This window comes from Lithobates pipiens, unplaced genomic scaffold, assembly GCF_037356315.1.
Source record: "Lithobates pipiens isolate NorthernLeopardFrog02 unplaced genomic scaffold, aLitPip1_a1.2 Scaffold_24, whole genome shotgun sequence".
NCBI classification, from domain to species: Eukaryota; Metazoa; Chordata; class Amphibia; order Anura; family Ranidae; genus Lithobates; species Lithobates pipiens.
Window position 1 is genome coordinate 2,444,244 of NW_027507786.1, and position 22,143 is coordinate 2,466,386.

The 22,143-nt window shown below is 44.5% G+C and overlaps 1 protein-coding gene across 1 annotated transcript in view; it reads right to left on the reverse strand.

Moving 5' to 3' along the window:
* Positions 1–16,503, reverse strand: part of SLC67A1 (solute carrier family 67 member 1) — a 94,322-nt gene extending 77,819 nt beyond the window's left edge. Inside the window, exons 1-3 of the mRNA XM_077453507.1 lie at positions 16,332–16,503; positions 11,230–11,327; positions 1,662–1,807 (exon numbers count right to left, since the gene is read on the reverse strand). Coding sequence (XP_077309633.1) covers positions 1,662–1,807; positions 11,230–11,327; positions 16,332–16,454 — 367 coding nt within the window. The 5' untranslated portion in view covers positions 16,455–16,503. The remainder of the gene's footprint in view (positions 1–1,661; positions 1,808–11,229; positions 11,328–16,331) is intronic.
* Positions 16,504–22,143: the final 5,640 nt, after the last annotated feature.

Sequence of the window (22,143 nt, forward strand, 5' to 3'; positions counted from 1 at the left end):
ACTATGTACATTACATACGCCTGACCCCTGAACTATGTACATTACATACTCCTGATTCCTTGAACTGTGTACATTACATACGCCTGACCCCTGAACTATGTACATTACATACTACTGACCCCTGAACTATGTACATTACATACTCCTGACCCCTGAACTATGTACATTACATACTCCTGACCCCTGAACTATGTACATTGCATACTCCTGACCCCTGAACTATGTACATTGCATACTCCTGACCCCTGAACTATGTACATTATATACACCTGACCCCTGAACTATGTACATTGCATATGCCCGATCCCTGAACTATATACATTACATACGCCTGACCCCTGAACTATGTACATTGCATATGCCCGATCCCTGAACTATATACATTACATACCCCTGACCCCTGAAATATGTACATTACATACTCCTGATTCCTTGAACTATCTACTTTACATACTCCTGACCCCTGAACTATGTACATTACATACGCCTGAGCCCTAAACTATGTACATTGCATATGCCTGATCCGTGAACTATATACATTACATACGCCTGACCCCTGAACTATGTACATTACATATGCCTGACCCCTGAACTATGTACATTACATACTCCTGATTCCTTGAACTATCTACTTTACATACTCCTGACCCCTGAACTATGTACATTACATACGCCTGAGCCCTAAACTATGTACATTGCATATGCCTGATCCGTGAACTATATACATTACATACGCCTGACCCCTGAAATATGTACATTACATACTCCTGATTCCTTGAACTATCTACTTTACATACTCCTGACCCCTGAACTATGTACATTACATACGCCTGAGCCCTAAACTATGTACATTGCATATGCCTGATCCGTGAACTATATACATTACATACGCCTGACCCCTGAACTATGTACATTACATATGCCTGACCCCTGAACTATGTACATTACATACTGCTGATTCCTTGAACTGTGTACATTACATACGCCTGACCCCTGAACTATGTACATTATATACACCTGACCCCCGAACTATATACATTACATACGCCTGACCCCTGAACTATGTATATTATATACACCTGACCCCTGAACTATATACATTACATACGCCTGACCCCTGAACTATGTACATTATATACACCTGACCCCTGAACTATATACATTACATATGCCTGACCCCTGAACTATGTACATTACATACACCTGACCCCTGAACTATGTACATTGCTAATGCCTGATCCCTGAACTATATACATTACATACGCCTGACCCCTGCACTATCTACAGTACATACTCCTGATTCCTTGAACAGTATACATTACATATGCCTGACCCCTGCACTATCTACATTACATACTCCTGACGCCTGAACTATGTAAGTTACCCACCTCTAACTCCTGCACTCTGTTTGGTACCTACCCCGGACATCTACACTGTGTACATTACATACTCCTGATCCCTGCACTCTGTATGTTACATGTTCCTAAAATCTGCTATAAACACCTGACATAGTAAATTCTACCCGGTACTAGACAGACGTATCAATACAATGGCTACAGAGTAGAGTTTTCCTTTAAATGAGTCTGAATTCATAAATGACAATTATTACTCTATTACAACCCATAGAAGTGAATAATCAGTAAGGCTGCTGTATACAATACCTGGCAAGCCGTGCATGAAAACGGAGGGCAGGCGAGACAGAAACAGGAAGGGTATGCTGGTGGTGAATGCCAGGATCAGGTAATAGACGGATGCAGACAGGAAGGAGAGTGTGAGAGCCGCACGGGCACCATATTGATCCGAAAACCTGCAAGAGAAATGAAACATGCAGGCGTGTCATGACTGGTAATCTGGCAACAATCAGACACTGGTAACCTGGCAACAAACAGACCGTGGTAACCTGCCAACAGCCAGACACTGGTACTTTGGCAACAGTCAGACCCTGGTACCTTGGCAACAGTCTGACCCTGGTAACCTGCCAACAGTCAGACACTGGTAGTCTGGCAACAGTCAGACACTGGTAACCTGCCAACAGTCAGACACTGGTAACCTGCCAACAGTCAGACACTGGTAACCTGCCAACAGTCAGACACTGGTAGTCTGGCAACAGCCAGACACTGGTAACCTGCCAACAGTCAGACCCTGGTAACCTGCCAACAGTCAGACACTGGTAGTCTTGCCAACAGTCACACACTGGTACCTTGACAACAGTCACACACTGGTACCTTGACAACAGTCACACACTGGTACCTTGACAACAGTCACACACTGGTAGCCTGGCAACAATCAGACACTGGTACCTTGCCAACAATCAGACACTGGTACCTTGCCAACAGTCAGACACTGGTACCTTGCCAACAGTCAGACACTGGTAGCCTGGCAACAGTCAGACACTGGTACCTTGCCAACAGTCAGGCACTGGTACCTTGGCAACAGTCAGACCCTGGTAATCTGCCAACAGTCAGACACTGGTAGTCTTGCCAACAGTCACACACTGGTACCTTGACAACAGTCACACACTGGTACCTTGAGAACAGTCACACACTGGTAGCCTGGCAACAATCAGACACTGATACCTTGCCAACAATCAGACACTGGTACCTTGCCAACAGTCAAACACTGGTACCTTGCCAACAGTCAGGCCCTGGTAGCCTGGCAACAGTCAGACACTGGTACCTTGCCAACAGTCAGACACTGGTACCTTGCCAACAGTCAGACCATGGTAATCTGCCAACAGTCAGACACTGGTAGTCTTGCCAACTGTCAGACACTGCCACCTTGCCAACAATCAGACACTGGTACCTTGCCAACAGTCAGACACTGGTAGCCTGCCAACAGTCAGACCCTGGTAGCCTGCCAACAGTCAGACCCTGGTAGCCTGCCAACAGTCAGACACTGGTACCTTGGCAACAGTCAGACCCTTGTAACCTGCCAACAGTCAGACCCCGGTAACCTGCCAACAGTCAGACCCTGGTAACCTGCCAACAGTCAGACACTGGTAGTCTTGCCAACAGTCAGACACTGGTAACCTGGCAAAAGTCAGACGCTGGTAACCTGGCAACCGCCAGATGTTGGTAAACTGGTAACAGTCAGACGCTGTAACCTGGCAACAGCCAGTCGCTGGTAACTTGGCAATAGACAGACACTGGTAACCTGGCAACAGTCGGACCTGGATAACCTGGCAACATTCAGATACCGGTATCATTGTTTGGCTGAGACCCCTACAAAAGCGCCCTTCCCGCGTTGTACTCCTCTACATCCCCTGTAGGTGTTTGTTAATGACATAATGCGCCCGTCCTCAGCTTCCCTCTATGACAAGTACACAGAGAATACAGAAGATTGGGAATGTGGGAATGATTTACAGACGTCCTATCTTGGAAGCGGATGAGATCAATGACACAGGTCACATGACATGTAATGCAGAGGTGACTGGCCTCATAAAACGTCACCGCCTGAGAAGACAATCCACCGCCGACTGTTTACACCGAAAGCTCGGCCTTCAGTAAGAAAAGAGCGCCTGTCTCCTGTACACTGAACCCCTGATTATCTAGATTGCGTGCTCATGTCACGCAACGCTGTACACAAATGAAATTTATGTCATTTTTTCCCCCACAAATAGAGCTTTCTTCTGGTGGTATTTGATCACCTCTGCGTTTATTTTTTATTTTTTGCCCTATAAACGAAAAAAAAAAAACAGAAAATTGTGTAAAAAAATAAAAAATGTTACTGTCTGCTATAAAACATATCCAATCAAAAAAATGTAAAAATCACATTAGAACAGAAATGTAGGCCAATATGTATTCTGCTGCATATTTTTGGTAAAAAAAAAAAAAAATCCCAATAAGCGTATATATTGATTGGTTTCCACAAACGTTATAACGTCTACAAACTTTGGTATATATATACTGGATTTTTTTTTGTATACTAGTAATGGTGGCGATCAGCTGAACCGGCCGAGATTCGAACCGTGTAAGGCCGGCCTGAGGGATGTGCAGCACATCCCCCCCTGTCAGGACCAGTGTTGGTCATCTTACTTTAAAAAAGTAATTAGTTAAGTTACAAATGACTTCTCCCAAAAAGTAATTGCTTTAGTAACTCGGGTACTACATTGGAAAAGTAATTAGTTACTCAGCAAAGTAACTGGGACTTTTTTTAATATTCTATAGACAGGACTAGCGAAGGAAGATTGACACCTCGCGAGCCTCGTCACCTTGTATGGATTTAAAGGGGAACCCCTATGCCAAAAAAACGGCGTGGGGGTCCCCCCAAAATCCATAGCAGACCTTTATCCGAGCACTCATCCCGGCCGGTCAGGAAAGGGGGTCCGGACGAGCGAGCGCCCCCCCCCCCCCCCCCCCCGAACCGTACCAGGCCCGACTTTGGGGGCCTTGCCCCGTTCTTCTTCTTCTTTCCTTCTTCTTTCTTCTTCTTCACCCTCTCCAGCCGTGAAGACCCCCGGACGGCGACGAAGGAGAAAGCCGGGCTCCTCCGCTAGTAAAAGAGCAGAAGATAGCACCCCATACTCATTCGCATAGGGTAGGGGGCCGGAATCTGGGGGCCCCCTTATTAAAGGGGGCTCCCGGATTCTAATAAGCCCCCCGCACGCAGACCCCAACAACCAATGGCCAGGGTTGTCGGGAAGAGGCCCTTGTCCTCATCAACATGGGAACAAGGTGCTTTGGGGTGGGGGCAGGACTAAGGCTAAGGGATAATGGTCTGCTATGGACTTTGGGGGGAACCCCAAGACGTTTTTTTGGGCGTAGGGGTTCCCCTTTAAATCCATACCAGGCGACGGAGCTTGCGAGGTGTCAATCTCACCGATGGAGGCGGCGACACTGACTTCCTTCGCTAGTCCCGTCTACCTGGAGTCACGTTCAAAATGAACGGACTTTACTCCGTGTGTGGGCAAGTCCGTTCATTTCAAAAGTCCGGCGGTAGATGTAATTGCGGTAACGCCGCCCAAGTAATGGGAATGGCGTTACCATGAGGGGAAGAGTAATCAGTTAGATTACTCGTTACCCTCTAAAGTAACTGCGTTAGGTAACTCCGTTTATTTTAACTGAGTCACTTACATCACTGGACAGGACGGAGCTCTGCATTGTTTACATTGATAGAGCTCTGTCCTGTCTTCCTCCTAGCCGATCAGCGGTTGCAGGAAAGGAATACGCACACTGTGTACGGCCGACTTTAATCTACCCTAAGGCTGCATTCACACCTGAGCGTAGCGTTATAGAACGTTTTTTCTGCGTTTTTTGTGCGTTTTTGGGTGTTTTTTTTATTAGCCAATAGAGAAAACTATTATCTGTTGCATCACTTGTTGCTAGGTATTTCAGCTTTTTTAGCTTTTCCATTAGCTTTTATTTCTTCTTTTATTATTATGCATTTATTATACTGTTTTTTTCCAGAAGGGATTCGAGTTTAGTTTAGGTTAGGGTTAGGATTAGGAGTTTGGATCAGGGTTATTTATTATTATTTTATTTATTTATTTTTTATCTTATTTTATTATTATTATTATTATTATTATACGAATAATAATAAATGAATAAGTATGTGTAAAATAAATACACAAATAAATGTAAAAAATTCAATAAATGAATACTAAATAAGAATAAAGAAATAATTAACCCTTACCTCTTAAAAAATAAAATAATACCCTAACACAAAAATATATATAATTATTATTAATAATGATAATGTATTTAATATTTTTTAAAAGTTAATTATTATTTATTAAAGTTACAGTGATCTTGCGCATAACCTGACAATCCATCATGTATAAAATTATTACAATGAATTGTATAGCGCTACCTATGTGAACTGAATCGCCTCAGGGTGCTTTCTTACCACTGGTGTCCATCTGCAGCTTTTTTTTTTTATGCGGTCCTTTAACCTGTAGGGTCCCGACACACTTACAACATTGACATACACATACACATATTATGGCCAATTTTTTTGGACAGTGTCTAATTAACCTACCAGCATGTCTTTAGAGTGTGGGAAGAAACCGGAGTACCCGGAGGAAACCCACGCAGGCACAGGGAGAACATGCAAACTCCAGGCAGATAGTGTCATGGTTGGGATTTGAACCAGCAACCCTATTGTTGCTAGGTGAAAGTGCTAACCACTACACCACTGTGCCACCACTATGCTGCACAATAATGTGAGATAACTTGCAATAAATGTTCTTAAAAACAAATGGTGACTCAATTCAGTTGAATATGTGCAATAAAGTCTACAGAGACGAACATTCAGCGTTTCACACCACCTCGCATGTCACCCCCGATCTGTGGTATACTCCAGCCACGCCCTACGCATTACGTCACGTGACTTCCTCGGGGGGCCCCTGAGGACCGGACTGTAAATAACGTGCGAGGTGGCGTGAAACGCCGAATGTTTGTGTCTATTTGGCACGTTTGCTGCTGCTCTCATGTTTATTGATAGTTTATGTATACTTCATCTTCACTATCTTGAACTACTGGATTATTTTCACCTATGGACTTTATTTCACATATTCAACTGAATTGAGTCACCATTTGTTTTTATGAACATTTATTGCAAGTTATCTCACATTATTGTAATAATTTAATAATTTTTGATTGATTTTATACATGATGGATTGTTAGGTTATGCGCAAGATCACTGTAACTTTAATTGATATTTATTGGAGTAGTTGTGAACACTGTTTTTGTTGCATTTCCACTATTTTAATTTTAATTTTATTTCACTAATAGTAGCGCAGACCATTACAAATAAGAATTATTATTTATTAATGTATTATTACATATTCATTTATTTTACTTATTTATGATGATTTGTAGTTGTGTATTTGTTTTACATTTATTTATTGATATATTATTCCTATTTTATTTTTGACTTTTTTTTCCATTTGAGCAGAAAATCGTGCAAAAACGCACGCAGAAATGCGCAAAACACACATTTCCGTTCATTTCTATGAGAATACAAAACGTGCCAAAAAACGCCCAAATCTGCCCGATTTGAGCGAAACAAACAAAGCTGCAGAACTTGTTTGGCTTCAGGCGACTCGGAGTGGAGATGTGAACCGTCTCCATAGAGAATAATTGATTTTTTTTTCTCCTCCAGCGTTTTTGAGCTTCAAGCTGATAATCGCTTAGGTGTGAATGGGGTCTTATGCCCTGTACACACGGTCGGACTTTCCGACGGAAAATGTGCGATCGGATCGTGTTATCGGAAAATCCGATCGTGTGTGGGCTCCATCTGACTTTTCCATCGGATTTTCCGACGCACAAAGCAGGATCTAAAATTTTCCGACAACAAAATCTGATCTGTTTAAATTCCGATCGTGTGTAGACAATTCCAACGGACAAAGTGCCACGCATGCTCAGAATAGACTAAGAGACGAAAGCTATTGGCTACTGGCCTTTTTATAGACCCGTCGTACGTGTTGTACGTCGCCGTGTTCTGAACGATCGGATTTTCCGACAACTTTGTTGCGACCGTGTGTATGCAAGACAAGTTTGGGCCAAAATCTGTCGGAAAAAATCTGACGGATTTTGTTGTCGGTGCGTCCAACCGTGTGTATGGGGCATTAGATGTAAAGTGCCTTGGTGTTCCTGTTTGCTAGTGAAACTATAGGCAGCTTACAAATTACGGGCCTGGGACAGTCATGGAATGCCTACCTTCCCTTTTCATATTCCCAGCAGCACTTTACTTATTCTAGTTTTATATTTATATTTACATAAATATATATTTCATTTTTTTACCACCCCCCTCCCTTTAGAATGTAAGCTCTGTGAGCCGGGCCCTCCTGTCCCTTCTGTATTGAACTGTATTGTAATTGTGCTGCCCCCCCTCCCCTCTACATTGTAAAGTGCTGCGTAAACTGTTGGTGCTATATAAATCCTGTATAATAATAATATTTCTTATATCCAGTGGTGGCCCGTCCATATGGGACGCAGGGGCGCCGCCCCCCAAATCATGCACCCAGCCCCTAATCTACATGAAGGGTGCCGGACGCATGGATTCCATTTTTTTTTTTTTTTTTTAGAAGCACGTAATTAGAGCCTGAGGCTCTAATTGGCTTTAAAAAAGGGTGGGCACAGAGCACAGCAGGTGGATCGACTGACCGGCCGACCGCGGGGGTGGCTGTGGGTACATGCCCCCCCCCCCCCCCCAAAAAAAAAAAAATATATTCCACCAGCCGCCATTGCTTATATCTGAAAAAGCAAATTAATCCAAAATACAGCAGCTTTTCTGGTTGTTCTGGTTGGTCCAGTTTTAAAGCTGAAATGTAAGCTGCTTATAATTTGCCATACCTGGTTTCTCCCTTCCCCCCCTCATCAACACACTAAAGGTAAAAAAAAAAGAAAAAAAAAAAAAGAAAAATCATTTTTCAGGACATTCCTTGTTTTAGACCCAGTGATGTGATCACTTGGACTCTGTGCTTTTCTATGCAATGCAGGCAGATCATGATTTTTGCATTGAGAAGCAAGGAGACCCAGAGATGAGATCGCAGGGTCTACAATAAAATATTTAATAAAACAAAAATGTAAATGTCATCAGTATGTTGGTAAGTGGATGGGGGGGGGGGGGGGGGGGGGGAGAAGAACCAGGGAAGCCACAATACTCCAGCGGCCGGTGACACTTTATATTACAGCCCAGCTTCTTCAGTTCATTCACCTCGCTTGGTATCAACTCTGGAGATAAAGCAATGATTAGCAAATACCTTGAAGGATAGAAGATTATAAACTCTGCAGATGCTGACTGTGCTGGAAATCCCAACACTTGTCAGTCAAGCAAAATTGAAGGGAGATTCCATCTGAAGGGGGAGATTTAGTGCTGCCATTACGGAGTATTTAGCAATGAAAATCTGATATTTTGCTGCCTTCTGTTTGGAAAAGTCAGGCTGGATTCACACCTGATGCCGCGGTCACACGAACGGACTTTTCGCCAGCAAAGGTCCGACGGAACGAATCCGTCGGACAATTTCGATCGTGTGTGGGCTCCATCGGACCTTCGATGTCTAAAAATCTGACGGACTTTAGAAATAGAACAAGTTTCAAATTTTTCCGCCGGAACGCCGCCTATCGAGAAATCCGTTTGTGTGTATGCTAGTCCAATGGATGAAAACCGACGCTAGGGCAGCTATTGGCTACTGGCTATGAACTCCCTTATTCTAGTCCGGTCGTACGTCACCACGGTCCAATCCGTCGGTCTTTGGTGTGATTGTGCGTGGCCAAGTCCGTTCGTTCGGAAAGTCCTTCGGAACTCCGCCGAAAGTCCATCGGGAAGACCGCTGGACCTAGTCTGCCGGAATGTCCGGACGTGTGTACGCGGAATTAGTGTCATGTTTTTGAGTGGTTGTTTGCGCATTTTTTAAGCGTTTGTGTGCAGCGTTTTTGAGATTTGGCATTTTATAATTATCCAATAAAGAAAAATATCATCTGTTTCATCTTTTTTTTTTTTAAGCTTTTTTCATTGGCTTTTACTTATTTATTATTATTCATTTATAAATTGTTTTACTTTTTTTTGTTAGGCCCCTTTCACACATGCGGACCGTCCAGATCCACCTGTCAGTTTTTTAGGAGGACCTGAACGTATTCTCCATGTACCTCTATGGAGCGACGGAGGTCAGCGGTGACATCCGATCCGCTGAATCCAGACAGACGGAGACCGTATTTTCCACCCGTCTGGTGGAGCGGATGAAAACGGACAGGAGGTCCAAAATCCTGGTATCATGTCAAATGCCCCACTGCTCCCATCAGAGTTCCCCTATCCATCAAAGCCCTACCTTACTCCAGCAGCATGGTGGAAGGCAGAGCAGGTCTGGATGGAGGTGCGCTCCATCCTCTCCCAAATGCTGGTGGTGGCCTTGCTTTCCACCTGTCCTGGATCAGTCTAAGCCCTTGTACACACGATCGGAGATTCCGACGGAATGTGTCTGATCGAAGCGTTTTGTCGGATATTCCGACTGTGTGTGGTCTCCATCGGACTGTTTCCGTCGGAATATCCGTCGGACCAAATTTTCCAACTTGCCGGAAATATTTTCCGACAAAATGCTCCAATTGGACATACTCCGATCATGTGTAGAGAATTCCGATCGGACAAAGTGCCACGCATGCTCAGATCAAATTCCTACATCAAAGCTATTGGCTACTAGCCTGAAGATAGTCCCGTTGTAACGAAATAACGTCATCACGTTCTGAATGATCGGATTTTCCGACAACTTTGTCCGACCGTGTGTATGCAACAGTTTCGGACAAAATCCGACGGATTTGGTTGTCGGAATCTCCGATCGTGTGTACAAGGCCTTAGGAGTTTCCATCAAGCGGACAGGAAACTGTGCATCCTGGTCCTGGTCCTAGCACTTCATTACTTGTTCTGGTGTTGGTGGCCGCCCATACCATGGTAGCGCATGATGCCAATCTAAGGCAAACCGCATCCCATGTTCACAGCACCCCAGAAAAACCCAACCGGTACCCTGTTTGGGGCACATTTACCTATAGAATGAAATGGGAACCTTCACAGGCACATTCATACACTGCCAAAGCAGCAGCGTGGGGGCTTATAGGTAAGACTCTTGCCTTTCAAAACTGTGGTATTGGGTTCCGTTAGCACTAAGGACCCTGTCTGTGTGCGATTTGGATTGGTGGCTAAATCTTTGCCAAACATCTGATCGTTCAATTGGATTCCACCATAATGCGTGGGTATAATATGAACAACAGCGTTTAGATATACTTATGCCGCGTACACACGACTGACTTTCCGAATGAACGGACTTGGCCACACACAATCACACCAAAGTCTGACGGATTGGAACGTGATGACGTACGACCGGACTAGAATAAGGAAGTTCATAGCCAGTAGCCAATAGCTGCCCTAGCGTCGGTTTTCATCCGTCGGAACTATCATACACACGAGCGGATTTCTCTATAGGAACTGGGTCCAGCGGAGTTCCGGTGGAAAATTTTGAAACATGTTCTATTTCTAAAGTCTGTCAGATTTTTGGACAGCAAAGGTCCGATGGAGCCCACAACACAATGGATTCTTCCAACGGATTCGTTCCGTCTGACTTTTGCTGTCGAAAAGTCTGGCCGTGGCATCAGGAAGCAGAGACTTATTGACTGGATTTTCCCACCAAAGAAGTAACCTTTCTATACGATTTGGAGAAAATAGACATACAAATCTAAAAGTAGATCCATGGTGTCCATGTTTTCTACGCCGAATAGATTGAATTTAAAAAAATCTCACCTGCCAAAAATCGGACCTCCCACGAGCTGAAGGATTCCAAAAAATGTCTGTAGATAGCCGAAACCTACAGTGTCCAAGCCCAGGTTCTTCGCCAGATACTGAAATATGAGCCATCAAAGAGAGATGGTTAGTTGGAAGGAAGGCACGGGTGATGGAGATAAAATTATGGAAGTTGTAGTGTGGTGGTACATGATTTGGTGAGTCATTACTAAATACATGATTTGGTGAGTCATTACTAAATACATGATTTGGTGAGTCATTACTAAATACATGATTTGGTGAGTCATTACTAAATACATGATTTGGTGAGTCATTACTGTTAGGTTGCTCGTCTTCTGTAAGTAACCCCTGGTAGCCTAGGCTAGGATTGAAGGGCGGAGGTCCCTTTCACCGGTGGACAAAACATTACACATACACACTATTGTACGTGAATAATGAATGTGCCTATTGAAGCACACACAACAGTTTTATTTAGTTTGAGCAGAAGGACAGCCCTGTGGTTTAACCAATCAGGTAATTCATACATACATCGACATTTTTCTTAAACTCATGACATTATCTAAGTCAAAGGTGAAATACAGTCTTCTGATAGTTATTTCGTCATTTCAACATCTGCTGACTGACCATATTCTTGCGTAACCAGTCCTATCTTAGCTTTGTACCTCTTACCGCAGACAGATGCATCCTAATATGTCAACATCTTGCATCTTAATTCTGAACTTAGTGAAATGCACGCCTAAGCATATTATCTTAGACCTTTAACCTAGTACCGTATATCTTTTGGCAACCTTAATAAGTATTCCCTTATAATTACTAAATACATGATTTGGTGAGTCATTACTAAATACATGATTTGGTGAGTCATTATTAAATACATGATTTGGTGAGTCATTATTAAATACTGCTGTTGGCCATATCCAAGCTGTATGACTTTTTTTTAGCATGCTGGGGGGAATATAAGTGATATTTTTCAGGCAGCCAACCTGCAATTAGCCATAGTAAAGTAACTGCAACAACATGCATATTTGCCAACAGTCTCCGGTTTCCAGGCCTTGGTGTTTTAAAGCCTTATTCCTAAGAAATTCCTAGTAGGAATAATGTCCCTGGTCTTCAGTCAGTAATCCCACCGCATTCCCTCACCAGAAATTACAGTAATTAAGAACATACAATGATATAGACACTTTCGAATACAATTATAACCATGCAAGCAAAATTACTGATTTTGCTTAGTATTAGAAATGAACTTTCTTACTTTTTTTTTTACATGGTTTAAAAATGTCATACATATCTTCTCCCTTATGGTGAGGGCGGGGTTACAGGACACTGTGCAGGCATACAGAATGCCTGTATTCCATAGTCCAGGGGTGTCAAACTGGCGGGCCTCCAGCTGTTGCAAAACTACAAGTCCCATCATGCCTCTGCCTGTGGGAGCCAGTGTTCTATCAGAAAGCAGCTACCCATCAGAAAATGCAACAGAAGTGACATTTTCTCGCGACCATCTTGGTACACCCAAACTTGTCCGAAGTAAGCCTACAGTCAGAAGGTGACATGCGGACATCTTTTTACACCCACTGAAGTCTTGCATTTCACACTAATGCCGCGTACACATGGTCGGACTTTCCGGCAGAAAAAGTCAGATGGAATATTTTCATTGGATATTCCGATCGTGTGTGGGCCTCTTTTTTTTTACGAAAACTCTGAGGGACCTAGAAATAGAACATGTTTTAAATCTTTCCGACGGAATCAATTCCTATCGGGAAAACCGATCTTCTGTATGCTGTTCTCTATGGACCAAAAAACGACGCATGCTCTGAATCAAATACGAGATGGCAGCTATTGGCTACTGGCTATTGAACTTCCTTTTTCTAGTCCCGTCGTACGTGTTGTACGTCACCACGTTCTAGACGATCTGACTTTGGTGTGATCGTGTGTAGGCAAGGCCGTTTCGGCGGAACTCTGTCGGAACTCCGTCGGAAAAACCTTCAGAGCTTATTACGACGGAAAAACCGGTCGTGTGTACGCGGCATAAGTTTTACCAGTAAACGGAGCTTATATAGTCAAATACAGTATTTGGAAGTCCATGTGACTGTTTTGATGTTGAATTATAAAATCAGCGGTGTTCTGTCAGATTAGCAAATATGTGAGATCAGCATGCTTGACGATGCTTTTGAAATTCAACATCAAAACAGTCACACGGACCTCCAAATACTGTATTTGACTATATAAGCTGTTTACTGGTAAAAATAAGTGTGAAATGCCAGACTTCAGTGAGGGTAAAAAGATGTCCGCTTGCCCCCTTCTGACTGTCGGCTTACTGCGGACGAGTGCGGGTGTACCAAGATGGCCGTGCCGTAGGGTTGCCACCTTTTCTTCAAGCCAAACCTGAACACTTTAGCGGCACAGGGCACATTTTTTTCGTAGTATACACTATAGGATTATAAAAGACCTGGGACACCTTTGGGTGCCCCCCAAGGAAAGTGGTAATGCAGTGCGCTGCGGCAAACAGTGGGTGTGGCCAAACTGCTCTTACTAACATCATGCCCCCCCCAGTGATGCCAAACCTACCCTCAGAGAGCAGATCCCGAATGGCAACAGATTTTTGTGTTACTATCTAAGCTACTTGGGGAGCCACAGCCCAGTCTAAATAATGTGCCGGGTTTCAGGCAGACTGAAACCCGGACACAGGATTCCAAAACCGAACTGTCCAGGTGAATCCTGGACAGGTGGCAACCCTACCGTGCCGAAACGTCACTTCCGTTACCTATTCTGATGGGTAGCAGCTTTCTGACAGGACATTAGCCTTCCATTGCCTCATGGGATTTGTAGTTCCGCATAGACATGTGCACTAACAAAAAATTATTTCGTTTTCGTTTTATTCTGGGGTTTTTTTCAGAAAATCTAAAATTTTGTAATTTGAGAAATTCAGAAATTAAAAAATTTGTCAAAATTTGTTAAAAAAATGTATTCAGAACTAAACGAATTGCACATGCCTAGTTCCACAACAAACCAGTTTGACACCTGTTCCAAAGTCTGTTCAGCCTAAGGCAAGTTGCAAGCTTTGCTTGGGCAAGGGGTGTGTTCAGGAGACAGGCTGTAATTGGGAGAGGGTGTGGGCCAGAGGCAGGCTGTGCTGAATTTATAAAGGTTCAGGAAAAAGGTGACGGAGGGCTGAAGTTACACTCTGTAGCGCTCAGTGAGGAGAGCTCTAAGAGCTGATTGGAGGGCAGGGACACACCCCTTTACACAGCAAACAGGAACAGAGCTGGGGATGTTAATCAGCTGGAGATCCCACCCCTGGTCACCATGTTTCGTCAGGAAAACGTCAGAAGTGACCCATGCTGATAGCAGAGGAATGAAGCAGCAGACAGAAATGACACCTATTGCTCTGGATTAAGACAAGTACACACTATAGAGGAATATGCTTTGTTCATATTTCATATCTGAGGTTTTCAACCACTTACCGCAAACTGCCATTTCTGTACGTCGGTACTTTGACGTAGAATACCGGGGTTATGGCAGCAGATACCAAAGCATGTGACTTCAGCTGTTATATTTCTGGGCATTTTCTCCCGGGTCCACATATGTGCGTTTCAGCCATGTCCGCGTTTCCAGCAGCAAAAAGGTGCAAGCACCTTTCTCAAAGCGCGGCCCACTGCAGGTGGTTGGGCTGCTGGAATCGTAGCGCTGCGATTCATGCAGCCACATGCCAGAGGTGTGAACCAAGCCTCAGCCCTCGTTGACATGGAACACAGTTTTGGTCAGATGAACTCGCAAGATTACAAAGCCGCATTAAGGCTGGATTCACACCTATGGCAGTTTTAGTGCATTTTGCAGATTTGCACTACAGTCCATTTAACATGGTTTCCTATGGAACACGTTCTGTAGTGCAAATCTGCAAAAAAAAGCACAAAAAATGCCATAGGTGTGAATCCGGCCTTAGGTCCGACTTCGAGGGTGACTTGAAAAGACATTGGTGCGGGTTCACGGACAGATGTCTATTAAAATCGCTCCCTGAAGTCGCCAAAAGTAGTGCAGGAACTACTTTTGAAAATCGGGGGGGGGGGGGGGGCGCAGTAAAGTTGCCGATTGGGACGCTCCTATTGCCGGTGTCCTATCATATAAGGTCCCCCATCCGATAGTGTCCGCTGTGTACTGCGCATGCGCAGTACACAGCGACACAGATTCCGAAAATTGCCGAGGATGAACGGCGCCTGCGCCGTGAGTCCAGTTTCTATCCCCACCATCCAAGTGGACATAGAGCAGGAATAAAAAAGAGCCGAGCGCAGCGAGGCCGAGCCCGAAGCGTGGGGAGCGAAGCTCGCCCGCGAGGGGCCCTCTAATTTTCCGAACCCTATGTCCGCTTGGATGGCGGGGCTACCACCTCCACTCACGGCGCAGGCACCGTTCAGCTTCGGAGATTTTCCGAAGCTTCTTCTGCGCATTCGCGCAGTACGGGGCAGACGCTATATTATGGCAGGACACTATCTGCCAGAACACCGGCAATAGGCTCCAAATTGGCATGCAATTTGACCTGTCAAATCGCGCCGAGGTCAGTGGGGCTTACATACCCTCCCAACTTTTTGAGATGGGAATGAGGGACACCTATTTGCAAAAGCATGCAGGGAGGGGACACACCTCTTGCCATGCCCCCTTAAAGGAGAATTGTACAAAAAAACAAGATTGGTTAAACCCACAAGTGCTTTTTACTATTCCTTTATATTGGCGTTTGGAATATACAAATGCAGCAATTTAGAAATCAGATGAAAGGTTTAGCAACGGAAAACACTTTTTGATAGATAAAAAGTGCATTTTATATACAAATATATGGATAAGACCAACATGAGGGACAAATGAGGAGGAAAGAGGGACAGAGGGACATTGCTCCAAATCAGGGACAGTTGGGAGCTATGGGCTTAGTGCTTTGTGGTCCTCCAAGACAGCATTGTGAGTAATATTTGCATTACAGCGGCATCACAGAAATGTTCCTGGAAAGAATTTTACTTGGCAGCAAAGTAATAACTAAGGTTGTCACGCTATAGATGGAGGCGGTCAGCACACTGACCTTTGCTACAATGTATTTCATAATTGTCTGGGATACTTACCGGCGTGACTGCAAATTGCATGAACAGGCAGGAGATGTCCAGGGCTGAGAGCAGGTAGGTGATCCTGATGACCTGCTGCTTGGATCTGGAGGGCCCGGGATCTGATGCCATTGCAGCCTGCATGCTCTGAACACTTCTGGAGGAATGAAGAGGATTCTACTTTTCCTTTCCCCAGTTCCTGTGTGCAGAGCAAAGTTCAGGCCAAGTCCCTCCCTCCCTTACAGCGACAGCTTCCATGGCAGCACTGCTGCTCTATTGTAATGATAGAGTGTGGTATACACAGCTCCCAAATGTCCCTGATTTCAAGGGAATGTCCTTGATTTGGAGCAATGTCCCTCTGTCCCTCTTTCCTCCTCATTTGTCCCTCATGTTGGTCTGATACATATAGTTGTATATAAAATGCACTTTTTATCTTTCAAAAAGTGTTTCCCAGCGCTAAACCTTTCATCCGATTTCTAAATTGCTGCATTTATAAATTCCAAACCAATATAAAGGAATAGTAGTGGTAAAAAAAGCACTTGTAGAATTAATTAACCTTTTTTTTTTTTTGGGCTAATTCTCCTTTAAGGGGGTGTGGCAGGAGGCGTGTCCTATGCCTACATACGTTTGCTAGTAGGTGTCCCTCATTCCCATCTCAAAATGTTGGTAGTATATGATTTTGCATAGGGGGGGGGGATCACTACAATTTATGGGGCCACCCCTGCGACTTCTCTTCAGGGCACCTAGCAATATCAGTTAGGACAATAGTGAAAATGACCCTGATATAAGGTATGTCTACATCAAGAACAGGCAGCGGGAGAGCTGTCAGCAGAGTCTGTACACTATGCAGGATCAATGCTGAGACAGGGAGGAGCAACAGTGCAGGGAGTTCACCTTCAGGCTCCATTCACACGTGTGCGACTCCAAAGCAATGCGATTTTTACATTGCGACTTGGATGCGACTTTTTCCTGCACAACTGCAGCATTGATAACATCACACCTCCAAACTTTCTGAAATGGGAATGAGGGACACCTATTAGCAAAAGCATGCAGGCATAGGACACACCCCCTGCCACGCCCTCCTTAAAGGAGAATTGTATAAAAAAAAAATGATTGGTCAAACCCACAAGTGCATTTTACTACTACTATTCCTTTATGTTGGCTTTTGGTATTTACAAATGCAGCGATTTAGAATTTGGATTAGCACTGGGAAACACTTTTTAAAAGATAAATAAAAGTGCATTTTATATATAATATATAGACCAGACCAAAATGAGGGACAAATGAGGAGGAATGAGGGACAGAGGGACATTGCTCCAAATCAGGGACAGTTGGGAGCCATGATAACTTTAACTGCTTGTCGCCCGCATTACTTATACGGTGGCAAGGTGGCACTGCTGTGCCGGATCAGGTATCTAGTACGCAGTGGCGGCTTTTTATTTTTTATTTTGGGGGGGGGGGGGTGGAGGCGGCAGCAAATAACCACCCACCCCCCACTGAACGACACCCACCCCCCTGCTGTTTTCCAGTCAGTCCGGCACTTACCCTATCGGGGCAGGCAACGTGGTGCAGCGGCTCCGTGTTCTCTCCTCCATGGAGACTTTCAGCTCCTCCCTCCCTAGGCATCCAATAGGATCACCTGTCCTTTCAGCCACTCGGAGACCAGTGTCAAAACTGCCGGCTTCATGACACCTGACATAGGAGCCAGCGATGTCACCGCTGTCCCCTGTAGTCCAGAGCATCCATCTTCTTCTGGGTATTGCTGCTCACAGCGCCGGAGCAGCGATGATGCCACTCCCGCGCATGCGCACAGGAGCCGCCACTAACGGGATATCGCCGTTAGCAGTGGCATGCAGCTAATGGCAATAGTGTGCCTGCGCATGCACCGTAGACAGCTGTCACTGTCTTTTAGTAAATATCTCCTAAACTGTGTAGGTTTAGGAGATATTGCTTGGACCTACAGGTAAGCCTTAATCTAGGTTTACCTGTAGGTCAAAGTGGATTGTAAGGGTTTATAACCACTTTAACCAATCTTGTTTTTTGTACAATTCTCCTTTAAGGGGGAGTGGCAAGGAGTGTGTCCTATGCCTGCATGCTTTTGCTGATAGGTGTCCCTCATTCCCATCTCAAAAAGTTGGGAGGTATGCGCATTGGAAACCATTCGCTGGTGTCCTGAAAGGGGCTGGATGCACGGATAGGGGGGCAGCACCCATGTGCCCTTAATGGACGGGGCTAGTATGTAATCCGACACCTCCGAGTCTGTGATTTCCGTGGACTCCATGTCCACTGGCACCCGCCGATCATCCAGCACAGAGGCAGAGCGGCAGTCTTCCTATGTAAACAATGGAGATTGTCGCTCTGTAAGTAGGGAAGGCATAGATCCTGTGTTCCTGCAAAGCAGAGACATGGATCCATGCCTTCCTCTAGTAAAAGCCCCTTCCAAAGCACATTAAACACAGGATAGGCACGCCCTATCCCTTTGATCGCCCCTGATGTTAACCGCTTCCCAACCAGTGTCATTGGTACCATGACAGTGCATATTTTTAGCACTGATCTCTGTATTAGTGTCACTGGTTCCCACAAAGTGTCAGATTGTCCGCTGCAATATTACAGTCCTGCTATAAGTCGTTGATCGCTGCCATTACTAGTAAAAATAAATAAATAAAAACCCCATTGTTTCTAGATGCTATACCAGTGATGGCGAACCTTGGCACCCCAGATGTTTTGGAACTACATTTCCCATGATGCTCTGGCACTCTGCGGTGTAGTGGAGCATCATGGGAAATGTAGTTCCAAAACATCTGGGGTGCCAAGGTTCGCCATCACTGTGCTATACCTTTTGCAGAAACCAATGAATATACTGACCTCATACGCACTGGATTGTATTATTATTATTATTATTATTATTAATGTTATAAAAATGCCAGTGGCTTTGCAATGAGTTTTTCAACACTTTTCAACATTTTTACAGTAATGTTTTTTAGTGTTTTTCAGTGTTTAAGCGTTTTTGTTTTTTTTACCAAATATATTGTCCTAAACTGATGCGGGAACCGGGGGACCAATATTTTTTTATTATTTTTTTCATCCAGATACCCCTAAAGTGATTATAATATCTGGAGATGTGTGGCCCTTGGTATCAAGCCAGCTGCTGAGCTTGCCTTTTTGGTCTTTTTTTACCGTCTATGGTTACCTTTAGCGCATGCTTTCCTTGATGCAGTTAAAATATCCAGTCATCCCGGCAGTTCTTGGGCCCCCCCCTTTCCTAGGAGATATAGAAGGCACTGTACCTTGCAAGTGACCAGCATCAACTGAGGAAGCCCGATATATGGACGAAACATGTTGGGAAGTCCATCATTTATTGCGGTGTTGCCAAAGCTGTAATTGATGCACTTGCTATCGCTGTATCTCCTGCCTTCCCCCTTTTTTAATGTATGAATTCTTATTTTGCTCCTCAAAATAAAATAATTTTTTATATGCTATATTTTATATTTTTTCAATTGATTTGCACCTATAAAGTCCCAATTTCTTTACTCTTTAATGATGAAGAAATTAGTTTTATTAGATTTTATTTTTTGGATATTTATTATAGCAAAAAGTAAAAAATATTTTTTTTTTCCAAAAATTACGATCTTTTTCTTTTATAGCGCAAAAAGGTGATCAAATACCACCAAAAGAAAGCTCTATTTGTGGGGGGGAGGGGGAGAGACATACATTTTATTTGGGTACAGCCTCGCACAAATGCACAATTGACAGTTATGCCCCATACATGCGTTTGAAAATGTGCGATGGGATGATGTTGTCTGAAAATCAGATCGCGTGTGGGCTCCATCTGACTTTTTTCCGTGAGACTTTCCGATGCACAAAGTTTGAGAGCAGGATCTAAAATTTTCCGACAACAAAATCCGATCGTTCAAATTCTGATCGTGTGTAGACAATTCCGACGGACAAAGTGCCACGCATGCTCAGAATAGACTAAGCCCTTGTACACACGGTCGGACATTCTGACAACCAAATCCGTTGGATTTTGTCCGACGGATTTTGTCCGAAACTGTTGCATACACACGGTCGGACAAAGTTGTTGGAAAATCAGATCGTTCAGAACGTGGTGACGTTATTTCGTTAGGATGGGACTACGTTCAGGCTAGTAGCCAATAGCTTTGGTGTAGGAATTTGATCTGAGCATGCGTGGCACTTTGTCCGATCGGAATTCTCTACACATGATCTGAGTATGTCCGATCGGATCATGTTGTCGGAAAATTTTATAGCCCAGCCCTAAAACTTTGTTGGTCGGATATTCCGACGGAAACAGTCCGATGGAGCGCACACACGGTCGGATTATCCGACAACGCGGTCCGATCGGACATTTTCCGTCGGAATGTCCCAACGTGTGTACAAGGGCTAAGAGACGAAAGCTATTGGCTACTGGCCTCTTTATATTCCTGTTTGTACATGTTCTATGTCACCGCGATTCTGAACGATCGGATTTTCCGACAACTTTGTGCGACCGTGTGTATGCAAGAAAAGTTTGGGCCAACATCCGTCGGAAACAATTTGACGGATTTTGTTGTCGGAATGTCCGAGTATGGGGCATTAAAGTAACGCAGGGGGGGGTAAACCTTCCGAAGCTGAAGTGGTTAAGATGCGACCTTTGAGAATTTACATTGCAGTTTATGGCACATCAAATAATTTTATTTATTTTAGGTACTTATATAGCGCCATCAATTTACGAAACGCTTTACTTATATATTGTACGTTCACATCAGTCCCTGCCTTCAAAGAGCTTACACTCTAAAGTCCCCAACTCACATTCCTACATACACACAGTAGGGGCAATTTGGACAGGATCCAATTAACCTACCAGCATGGTAGGATAATTGTATGCTGGTAGGTTAATTGGATCCTGTCCAAATTGCCCCTAGTATGTGTATGTAGTTGTGTGAGTTAGTTGATAGCAGCCTATGTGTGCATGGACACATAGGATAACATGCCGGAGTGTGGGAGGAAACCGGAGTACCCGGAGGAAACCCACGCAGGCACAGGGAGAACATGCAAACTCCAGGCAGGTAGTGTTTGGGATTTGAACCAGCGACCCTTTTCAGGCCCCTTTCACACTGAGGCGTTTTTCAGGCGCCTGAAAAAATTGGCTCCTTTCACTCTGGAGCGGTGCGCTGGCAGGACGGTAAAAAAAAACTCCTGCTAGCAGCATCTTTGGAGCGGTGAAGGAGCGGTGTATTCACCACTCCTAAACCGCTCCTACCCATTGAAATCAATGGGGCAGCGCGGCTATACCGCTGCAGAGGCGCTTTGCGGGCAGCTTTAACCCTTTTCCGTCCGCTAGCGGGGGTTAAAACCGCCCCGCTAGCGGGCGAATACCGCCACTAAAATGACAGCAAAGCGGCGCTTAAAATAGTGCCGCTTTACCGCCGACGCCCGCACCGAGCCAGTGTGAAAGGGGCCTAACTTGTAGGTGAAAGTGCTACCCACTGCACCACTGTGCCGCCCCAAATTAGTGCAGGGGCCTTTTTAAAGTGGCTGTGACTTTAAGTCGCATAGATTTGAACAGCTTCCATTAAAATACATGGGCTGCGACTTGTCATGCGACTTTATGAGGGTTATTTACTAAAACGGAAGCATGCAAAATCTGGTGCAGCTGTGCATAGAAACCAATCAGCTTCCAAGTTTAAGCCCCCCCCCCCCCCACCCTTCACATTGGGCCGATTTGACATGTCAAATCGCATACCAAATCGGAGCCTATTGCCCGCAACGGCACAAAATTCACAAAAGCGACTTTTGGCGACTTTGTGGGGCGATTTCAATAGACATTTGTGCATGA